The sequence below is a fragment of the Carcharodon carcharias genome, chromosome 18, assembly GCF_017639515.1.
Source record: "Carcharodon carcharias isolate sCarCar2 chromosome 18, sCarCar2.pri, whole genome shotgun sequence".
Classification (NCBI taxonomy): Eukaryota; Metazoa; Chordata; class Chondrichthyes; order Lamniformes; family Lamnidae; genus Carcharodon; species Carcharodon carcharias.
In genome coordinates, this window is record NC_054484.1 from 93,270,371 (window position 1) to 93,281,916 (window position 11,546).

At 41.6% G+C, this 11,546-nt stretch overlaps 1 protein-coding gene across 1 annotated transcript in view; it reads left to right on the plus strand.

Annotated features, from left to right (window-relative positions):
• cog3 (component of oligomeric golgi complex 3) overlaps positions 1 to 4,853 on the plus strand; it is a 69,011-nt gene extending 64,158 nt beyond the window's left edge. Inside the window, exons 22-23 of the mRNA XM_041210955.1 lie at positions 428 to 526; positions 1,883 to 4,853. Of these exons, the coding sequence (XP_041066889.1) occupies positions 428 to 526; positions 1,883 to 1,912 (129 nt within the window). The 3' untranslated portion in view covers positions 1,913 to 4,853. The remainder of the gene's footprint in view (positions 1 to 427; positions 527 to 1,882) is intronic.
• Positions 4,854 to 11,546: the final 6,693 nt, after the last annotated feature.

An 11,546-nucleotide genomic window follows, 5' to 3' on the forward strand; every position in this document is an offset into this window, starting at 1 on the left:
AATTATCTACAATCCATTGTTTACCCAAATATTCAGAGTTAAGATAATGGCAGGTAGTTATCCTGAAGAGTTTCTTTGAAGATTTTACTACATTTTGACCATGCTCTAGAATGGGTTCCCCTCAGTTCCTATTCTTTAGGATGTGGGAAGGTTGTGTTTGGATGCAATACTTGTTCCATTGTGTCATCCCTGGTGTAGTTAGTGCTGTAACGCAATGCACAGTTTAAAATGAAGTGCAAGCTGTCAAACAGCTCACCGGAGCCTTGCTTTAATATGACACCCAGATATTTGTGCTGCTGCTGTATTTTTCTTAATATGGTGAGTCCCAGTTAACAGTGATAGTGACATCCCTGGCTGATACCGAATGATTTTCTGAGAATGCTCCTCATAGTCTCTATTCTTAGAAAGTATATCTTTCTCCCTTTAGAGTAACATCCAACAGACATTCCAGAAGCTGCATGGAGTATTGCAGGAGGATTTCAGTGGTGAGGACTTGCAGATTATAGCTTGCCCCTCCATGGACCAGGTAAGCGCCAACTAGGTACAATATGAAGGATAAGCAGGCTTGTGTGGCATTTCCTAGGATAAACTCAATGGCTTTCCCTGGCATCATGACTCATTAACCCCTTTCTAAACCCCTTACTATGCTCATGGGCATACAGACTGAATACATGATTTAGTTGTGTCAACTGTAAACTTGTTCAGTTGGAGGACTGTGCCAGTATTGTCAAATCAGTCCAGAACTCCCTGGGCCAATGCTCTGTAAATATGTTCTAATTTGTTACGGAGCAATTTTTTTTCCATGGGAATTGTACCAACTAATCTCCAGTGGCGTTGCTCACAGCTAATCTCTGTTTTGTAAAGATGGCAAAGTTAATACCTTGTAATGTACAGTGTATTTTGTGGCTACTAATAATTACCGGTAGCTTTAAAGTCCTTTGCTGACAGTGTTGAAACATATTTACATTATTGTTAATATTTATCCAGATGTAGCTCTGAAAGGTTAAATTGCTAATAAAGTGGTTGAGTTTTGTCCCTAGTCATCATTTCTAATTTAACCCTCCACAAACTACACACCACCCCTTGTGATGCTGGCAGCACCTATGAAGCAGGCTGAACTTGGATTCTGGTGGATCGTTACAGGGAAACATTTCAATGCAGATCAGATACAGGAGCTACCTCCTAAAGAAACCAAACAGCCTTGTGTTAACTCTCCCCATCCCCTGCACTAAAGAGGAGTTGACTTGGGATAAAATCTGTCATCTTGCATGAGGAGTTGATATAGTTCATTTGTTTCTAAAGTGTGTTTTGAAGCATATATAATTACATAGAATGTACAGTGCAGAAAAAGGGGATTTGGCCCAAAAGATTTGTGCTGGTGTTTGTGCTCCAATGGTACATTTGTCTATTCAATTAACATGAAAGGGGGCTGTATTGAGCTACGCTCACCCCTTCACGAAACTAATTGGATTGGGGATCTTGCATTTGATTTAAAGCTGTATTGCTCCAGTGAATTTTAACGCCAAAGAGGCCAGTTCTTGACTTGTAAAACCATTCTAACGACTCACTTTCCTTATGTGTATAAGGAATCTATATCTTGACTTAAAAGCTCATGACTGCTTCATTAAAAGGGATGTGATCTCCAGAATGTTGCTGACTTTTTTCCCATTCAGTGTGTTACAGCAGTGACCTAAAGAGGAGAAGGCCAAATCTGGAGAGCTTACTTGGGGTTGGAAATGCAATTCTCTTAAAATTCAAGTTGTATAAATTGTTGAACCCGTTTCCTCCATGTAGTTTGAACCAGGAACAGGGCAGAAACTTGCAGATTCCTTTTGTCCATGTTCTTTAAAAATGGCCCTAACTTTATCTTTTCCTTTTGCAGATAAACCTGTTATTGTCTGCTCCAAATTAGAATCACTGTCACACAGTCGGGAGAAAAAACGGGGACATGTCTGACAACTTAAAACTGGACATCAACTAGTCTAGGGAAAAGCACTGAGCGAGTTGGAAGGTATTTGGAATGAAATTCTTGGCTGAAGGGAGTTTCAAAGAATACTTACTCTAATATGTAGCCACTGCAGAACACCACTGCCCAAAAGCAATGGCTGTTTGATGGAAGAATTTGACATAACACCATTTACCTGTTCATCACCTCAAAGCTACAGTCTGGTCTTAAACTGAGAGCCCACCTGTTTGCAATTTCAGGTAAAAAGTGACCTGACCTATTGTCAGTTCTGAAATGTCTGACTAGCCTACCAAAGACACGTGCTTCATCACTAAAGAGGCTGGAATTACCTGAAGTGGTTGATCATTTCACAAAAGCCAGAGGGATTTTTTTTTTTGCCCATGTATGTGTATTTGTATATTTTCTTTACTCGGTATGGGATTGTACATTAAACTGAAGAACCGTGATTGAAATTGGTACAAAAATGGTGATGGTTGCAAAAGTTAAGTAAATGAACGTTGATGTGATATTAAAGGGAGTATTGAAGTGTCTTGTACTGGAGCACAGTTTAGAGTGGCTCCCCTTTTATTCTTTGCGTTAGTATTGTGTAAACCACAGTGTCAGCTGTTTTTTTAACCCCCATATTTTGCTTGACAAGCTAAGGGATGTTAATGTTAGGAAATGGAACTCTTCCCACTTCAGGTACCCAGTATTAGTATTGAGGTATAGCACAGTTAGGTGTAGTGTCAATCTCTCTCTACTCTGCCACAGTACCATGGCTCAGCTCCAAACCACCTCAACCACAGAGGCAGTCCTCTACTCTGTGACCCTTTCCATTGCCCAGCTTTTTGAGTGTCATTGCCAGTTAATGCTGGATTAACAATCAGATCGAGACTGTACAAATTCGTGTCACTTAAGAGCCATAATAAAGAGGAGCCTCATCAGTCTGGGCTGGAGTTAAGTCCAGGTCCAGAAGTGAAAGACTATTGTCTCAACATGCTGCAAGTTCCCTATCAACAGTTTTCTCCATAGTGCTGCAGAGGTTGTATTGAGATGAGGTGGAGGCAGTGAGATTTCCCAGGGTTTATACTTAAAAGCTGCCTTGGCACAGCCCATGCGTTGGTTAGTGATGAATTACCAAGCCAGTGCTGGACTGGGATTCTTCTGTTCTTGTACATTATGCTGTAGCTGTTTTGCACCTGTTCAGTGCAAACTAATTTTGCTTTGTCGCCCAGCCTGGAACCACCTTCGTTCAATAAGGGAACTGCAGTGTGCTTAGGTATCTGTGCACTATCCCATCCGCCTGATTACTGAAGCATATCCAATACAAATCACAGTTACAAATACAAGTTGTAGCTGTTATGAAGATTGGTTCATAGATAACTCACTGTAGGAGTTTTCCTTAGTCATGAATTGTATATAAATTACACTTCCAGACACAAGCATTTGTATTGTAAATAAACAACTGAAGCAACCCTAGGTTCTCAGGTTTCAAACTTCATAAAATTGTACTTTGAAGATCCCTTGATAAATGTTTCAACGTTATCTGATTTAACTTAACTAAAATAAAACAGACTGTTAAGTGAAGATGGGTTAATTGGAATAAGGTCCCTTTTCATTGATGAATCAATTGCATGTCCCTTATCACTACTGTAAATTATGTTGTAAATTGTCTGAGGATTTTATTGCACTGCGATAAAGCTTGATTTAATAAACACATGACAAAGATTAATCCCATATAGTAATCCTGAAATAAAAGCATCAAATTAATTTGCTGTTTGGTCACTGATAACAGTGAAAGCTTCATTTATCCCATTTCTCCATGTGCTTTAAACCTTGAGCTCCAATGTTAATTGGGCCAGTAATTAGTACAAATGTATGAAGAGCCATTCATCAGTCTTTCACTATTGTATTTCTTGCACGGACAAATGATTGTCATCTGATTAACTTGATTGGAAATGATAAAATGGTGTGTGTTTGTATTGGGGTGGGGTGGGAACACAGTTGGGAATCAGCTTCAGTGAAATTCAAGTTCTTTGGAATTGAAGAGTCTGTTTTCAGTTGGTTTTGTGATAAAGTATTTCTCCATGCAACTCCCCATTTCCTCAGTGGGTAATTCTGTGTGACCATCAGAGACCAGGGAAGTCCAAAGTCTCTGTTCTGTGCTGAGCTAGCTAATCTAAGGTACGGCAGTCAATGAGTAGAATGCCGAGCTTTCCCCTTCCTCTGGCGTGTGTGTGGAGGACCATAGCCCTATGTCAACATGAGTTACTCCTGTAGTGGGGAGTTTAAAACGTCCGTAACTGCTTTAGATGCAGCAGTGACCTATTCCACATGTCGTCCAGTAGGGAGCGGGATTCTGTGGGGTTGAAATCTACATGTTTTGCTTTAGTGATGTGTCCAGAAAATTTAAGTTCTGTTAACACCTGTTCTAACAAATGAATTTGTGTTAAAACAGCTTGCATTGAAACACATTGTGTAACATGAATGTATATGTTGTGAAATAACAATGATTTTCTCTACAAAATAATAAGGGGGAAATGCACGATGTACATAGTTGGTTTCCTTATATGGAATGAAATGACATTTTACTACAGTGTATATAATTGGGTAGGGGTGTGGCAGTACAGTTACTATAAAAGGTATATTTGCATTTTATACTTTAGAACTTTTTTTTAAGTTTGTCTCCTAGTTGATGCTTTCAGTGGTCTATTCCAGAGACGATTAGAGACAGCTAATACAAGGACCCAATTTACTGATTCTGATTACATTATTTTTGTTTGCTGACATGTTTTAAAGGGTTTACATATGTAAATTGTATGTACATAATGAGATTAATAATATAAACTTGCTTTCCCCACCCGTTCTCGATGCAATCTAATAGTTTTAATAAAATGTTTTCAAGGAAGTGTGTGCTGCTTTTGAACTCACCTTGTCTTAAGATGCTTGCAGAATGGTTTTAATCAAAATTAATGCAGCGTTTCAGTGATGAAATCAATAACTTATATTTGTATAGGAACTTTAAAGTAAGAAAATATCCCCAGGTGATTCATAGGATCTTGAGAAAACAAAGTATGGCACCGAGTTACATAAGGAGATATAAGGTCAGATGACCAAAAGCTTGGACAGAGAGGTTTCATTGAGTGTCTTAAAGATGGAAAGTGAGTAGAAAGATGGCAATATAAAAATCAGGGGTGCTCTGTGAGGAATTAGAATCTCAGAGGGCTGTGGGACTGGAGGAGATTGCAGAAATAGGAAGGGGTGAGGCCATGGAAAGGTTTGAAAACAAGGATGAGAATCTTAAAATGAAGACATTGCTTGACCAAGAGCCAATGTAGGTTAGTGAGCACAGGAGTAATGGGTGAATGGGACTTGGTGCAATTAAGGTATGGACAGCAGAGTTTTGGATGACTTCCAAATTTATGGAAGGAAGAATGTGGGAGACCAGCCAGGTGTTGGTTTAAAATAGCCAAGTCTAGAGGTAATGAAGGCATGAATGAGCGTTTCAGCAGCACATGATCTATGGATGTGGAAAAGGTGTAAACAGTGATCAGAAGCTCATCTCAGGATTAAGATTGCAACAGACTGGTATAGACCCAGGTTGCTGCCAGGGAGAAGGATGGAGTCAGTGGCTAGCGAATGGAGTTTTGCACAGGGACCAAAAACAATGGTTACTGAATATTGGAGGCAATTTCTTCTTATCCAATATTAACGCTGGTAAGCAATTTGATAATTTAGTAACATTGGAGGAGTTGAGAGAGGTGGTGGGTGACATGTGAAAACTAACACTACTTTTGGATGATGTAACCAAGGGGCAGCAGATAGATAAGAAATAGGAGGGAGCCAAGAATAGATGCTTGAGGGACACCAGCGGTATCAGCATAGTTGCAGGGAGAGAAGCCATTGCAAGTGACACTGGTTATAACTAGATAAGAATGGAACCAGGTGAGTGCAGTCTCACCCAGCTGGACAATGTTGGAGAAGGACAGTGTGGTCAACCATGTCAAAGCTGCTATTTGAAAGAAATTCAGCATGAAATTTGAAAAAGTCAACGTTGAAACCAGAGAAAGTTATGGTTTTTTAAAAATTTACATACTGACTTTTAAGCTTTACTATTGAATTGAAGACCCAAAATGAACATATCCTGTACGTGTCACCCTCATATCAATTGTCCTTAAATAGTCTGTTTAATGTAAACCTATAGGTCAGGTTTCTCTGCCCCTTTGCTTGCCCCATTATAGTGACTGGAAGGAAGATTATGGACTGTCAAAGTTAGCACAAAACAGCTCTATTTTTGTCACAGTTGCATCACTTTGCAACATGTTTTGAATTTTCCCAAATGATATGAAACATCAGTGCTCATTGCTGCCTTCATTTCTGTATGTTGATGCAAAAGGCAAAATAGTGCCGATGCTGGGAATCTGAAATAGAAACCAAAAATGCTGGAAATGCTCAGGTCAGGCAGCACCTGTGGAGAGAGGAACAGTTTCAAGTCGTTGACCTTTCATCAGTTCTGACAAAAGTTAGAGATTTAATAGATTTTAAGCAAGTATAGAGATAGGGAAAGGACAGGATAAGAAAAAGGGAAGGTCTGTAATAGGGTGAAAGGCAATAATGTTTAAATGACAAAAGGCAGAAATGGATGGTAAAGGGACAAGTAAAGAAACTAAAGTGAATCTAGAGGAAGTGTAAATGGCAACAGCAGAAACATTATCAGCACCTCCTGTCAAAAAAATGGGACCAATGATCATGACCTCTTGAACTCTTGAGCCCAGAAGGCTTGAAAAGTGCTTATTCAAAAGGATGGTGCTGTTCTTGGAGCTTGCACTGAGTTTTGTTGGAATATTGTAGGAGGCAGAGGTGGGAAGGAGAATTAAAGTGGCAAGTGACTGCAAGCTCATGGTCATACTTGCAAACTTTTTTATTCATTCATGGGATGTGGGCATCGCTGGCTACGTCAGCGTTTATTGCCCATCTCTAATTGCCCTTGAGAAGGTGGTGGTGAGTTGCCTTGAAGCACTTCAGTCCATGTGTTGTAGGTACACCCACCAGGATTTTGACCCAGCAACAGTGTAGGAACGGTGATATATTTCCAAGTCAGGATGGTGAGTGGCTTGGAGGGGAACTTCCAGGTGGTGGTGTTCCCATGTGTCTGTTGCCCTTGTCCTTCTAGATGGTAGTGGTCATGTGTTTGGAAGATGCTGTCTAAGGAGCCTTGGTGAATTCTTGCAGTGCATCTTGCAGATGGTACATGCTGCTGCCACTGTGCATTGCTGGTTGAGGAAATGAATGTTTGTGGATGTGGTGCCAATCAAGCGGGCTGCTTTGTCCTGGACGGTGTCAAGCTTCTTGAATGTTGTGGGAGTTCCATCACACTCCTGACTTGTGCCTTGTCAATGGTGGACAGGTTTTGTGGGGTCAGGAGGTAAGTTACTCGTTGTAGGAATCCTAGCCTCAGACCTGCTCTTGTAGCCACGATGTTTAGATAAGTTCCATTCAATTTCTGGTCAATGGTAACCCTGAGAATGTTGACAGTGGGGGAATTCAGCGATGGTAATGCCATTGACTGTCAAGGGACAATGGTTAGATTCCCTCTTGTTGGAGTTGGTCATTGTCTGGCACTTGTGTGGTACGAATGTTACTTGCCACTTGTCAGCCCAAGCCTGGATAATGTCCAGGTCTTGCTGCATTTGGACATGGACTACTTCAGTATCTGAGAGTCGTGAATGGTGCTGAATATGTGCAATCATCAACGAACATCCCCTCTTCTGACCTTATGATGGAAGGAAGATCATTGATGAAACAGCTGAAAATGGTTGGGCCTAGGACACTACCCTGAGGAACTCCTGAATGGAGATGCTCACTAAATGATCACCTAATCTTAGTTTGGTCATCCCGACATAGTTGTATTGCGAACAGTAAATAGAGTATATTAAATTGAAAGAAGTGAAAGTAAGTCACAGTTTTGCATGGTTGGTGTTTCAGGCCCAAGCCAGTGTTTAGAATACAGTGTATATACTCTTGTATGTCATAGAATCATTTACCCCCCTCACTTTGCACCATATAAGAATAGATTTTTCACATCCTCTGCACTTGGATGGGAAGGTTTTATGGAAGGGTTGGGATGTTGAGGGTGATAAAGGAATGGACCAGAGAATCGTGAAACGAGCAGTCCCTTTGAAATGCTGAAAGGGGAGGGGAGATGTGTTTGATGGTGGCATCATACTGGAGGATCTGAAAGTAATGGAAGATGATATTGCATTATTAGTTAAGGAATCTGTTACTGCAGTAAGGAGAGATGATATCTTGGAGGGGGCATTGAATGAAGCTTTATGGGTAGAGCTTAGGGATAAAAAAGGGGCAACCACATTAGTAGGTGTTTATTATAAACCCCCCAGATAGTCAGTGGGAAATTGAGGAGCAAATATGTACACAATTTGTGGAGATGTGTAAAAACAATAATAGGGTAATTATATTAAGTGATTTCAACTTTCCCAACATTAATTGGGATAGACATAGTGTTAAGGGCTTGGATGGAGTGGATTTCTTGAAATGTGTACAGGAGAACATTTTAGGTCAATATGTAGAGGGTCCAACAAGGCATTGCTGGACCTAATTCTGGGGAATGAAGCCGGACAGGTGGCTGAGGTGGTGGTGGGTGAGCATTTTAGTGATAGCGACCACAACATGGTACAATTTAAGCTTGTTGTGGACAAAGAAATAGACAAGTTGCAAAAAAATGTTTTGGATTGGGGGAGAGTGGATTTTAGTAAAATAAGGCCAAGGTAGACTGGGAACAGTTACTTGTGGGGAAATCTACAGAGGAACAGTGGGGGTGTTCAAAAAGGAAATGGGGAGGGTACAGGCTCAACATGTTCCCTCTAGGGTGATAGGAAAGAGTAACAAGCCCAGAGAACCATGGATGACCAGAGATATTCAGGTTACAATGAGAAGGAAAAGAGAAGCTTTTAGCAGGTACAAGGGAAGCAAATCAGCAGAGGCATTAGTGGAGTACAGACAGTGCAGGGTGGAGCTTAAGAAAGCAATTAGGAGAGCAAAGAGGGGATATGAGAAAGCTCTGGCTGGTAAAAGTAGGGAAAATCCCAAGATATTCTATAACTATATCAATGGGAAGAGGATAACCAGGGAAAGAGTAGGGCCCATCGCTAGAATATTGAATGAATACCTCACATCCATCTTCACCCAAGAGAATGAGGATGAAGGTATCGAACTCGGAGAGAGAGACTGCGAGGTTCTTGAGCAGATTGATATAGGGAGTGATAAGGTATTAGAGGTGTTGGCAGGCTTAAAAGTGGACAAATCTCCAGGTCCGGATAATTTGTGTCCCAGACTGCTGAGGGACGTAAGGGAGGAGATTGCAGGGGCTCTGACCCAAATTTTTAATTCCTCTCTGGCCACGGGGGAGGTGCCAGAGGACTGGAGAACAGTTAATGTGGTTTCGTTATTTAAGAGGGGTTGTAGAGAGAAGCCAGGGAACTACAGGCCAGTGAGTCTCACGTCAATGGTAGGGAAACTATTGGAGAAAATTCTGAAGGAGAGTATCTATCTCCACTTGGAGAGGCAAGGTTTGATCAGAGAAAGTCAGCATGGCTTTGTCTAGAGGGAGGTCATGCCTAACAAATTTGATTGAATTTTTTGAGGAGGTGACCAGGTGTGTAGATGAGGGTAGTGCAGTTGATGTAGTTTATATAGATTTCAGAAAAGTCTTTGACAAGGGAGACTTATAAAGAAGGCAAACGCACATGGGATACGGGGTAATCTGTTAAGGTGGATTCAAAATTGGCTTAGTTGTAGGGGGCAGAGGGTGATGACAGAAGGATGCTTTAGTGACTGGAAGCCAGTGTCCAGTGGCGTACCACAGGGATCTGTGCTGGGTCCCCCATTATTTGTCATTTATATAAACAACATAGACGACTACGTGGGGGGTAGGATTAGTAAGTTTCTGGATGACACAAAGATTGGTTGGGTGGTTAACAGGTTGAGTGTCTTGGGCTACAGGAAGATATAGAAGGGATGGTCAAATGGGCAGATAAGTGGCAGTTGGAATTTAACCCTGAAAAGTGTGAGGTGATATACTTTGGAAGGAGTAATTTGACAAGGTAGTATTCAATGAACAGCATGGCACTAGGAAGTTCTGAGGACCAAAGGGACCTTGGCGTGTGTGTCCATAGATCTCTGAAGGCAGAGGGGCATTTTAGTGGGGTGGTGAAAAAGGCATATGGGACACTTGCCTTTATCGATCGAGGCATAGATTACAAAACTAGGGAGGTCATGTTGGAGTTGGTGAGGCCACAGCTGGAGTGGTGTGTGCAGTTCTGGTTGCCACATTATAGGAAGGATGTGATTGCACTGGAGTGGGTGCAGAGGAGATTCACCAGGATATTGCTTGGGATGAAACATTTAAATTATGAAGAGAGGTTGGACAGACTTGGGTTGTTTTCGTTGGAGCAGAGAAGGCTGAAGGGCGATCTGATCGAGGTGTACAAGATTATGAGGGGCATGGACAGGGTGGATAGGGAGCAGCTGTTCCCCTTAGTTGAAGGATCAGTTACAAGGGGGCATAAGTTTAAGGTGAGGGGCAGGAGGTTTAGGGGGGATCTGAGGGAAAACTTTTTTACCCAGAGGGCGGTGATTGTACGGAATGCATTGCCTGGGAGAGTGGTGGAGGCAGGTTGCCTCACATCCTTTAAAAAGTACCTGGATGAGCACTTGGCACATAATAACATTCACATACAGGCCAAGTGCTGGTAAATGGGATTAGGTAGGTAGGTCAGGCGTTTCTCATGTGTCGGTGCAGACTTGATGGGCCAAAGGGCTTCTTCTGCACGGTGATTCTGTGATATTGAATGTGGATACTGGGGGGTGGAAAGCGAGGACAAGGGGAATCCTGAGGTGATCCTGGGAGAGAGGAGAAGGCATGAAAGCAGGAGTGCTGGAACTGGGACGGACACAGTTGAGGACCCTGTCAACCATTGTGAAGGGGAATCCTTGATTGAGGAAAAAGGAAGACACATCAGAAGCACTGACATGGAAGGTGGCACCATCAAAACTGGGAGAGTGGAATAAACTCCATTCTTGACCACGTTAAAAATGTTATGGTGAATTACATCTGCTCTGTCCCCTGAGAGGAGACCGTTCCCATTACCTTCGTTGATCTATATCGACCAAAATAGAATTAAATTGAACATAAATTTTAGCGCCTAGTTTTCTTCACATCTTCCATGAAATTGCTCTTCGAGTAGAGTGTTGGGCTGTGCAATATCACAAATAAAAGCTAACATCCTGTTTCATAAAATCCTTTGTGTGTTCCTACTTATATTGATAACCAATAACTTGGTGTTAGCAGCCGCAGTCAATTGATAAATGGAAGTTATTTTTCCCAATGGAGTGTATTCCACTGACCATAAGACGTCAGAGCAGAAGTAGGCCATTTGGCCCATCAAATCTGCTCCATCATTCAATGAGATCATGGCTGATTTGATAATTGTCAACTCCACTTTCTTGCCTTTTCCCCATCACCCTTACTGATTAAAGATCTGTCTATCTCATTCTTGAATATACTTAACGACCCAACCTTTAC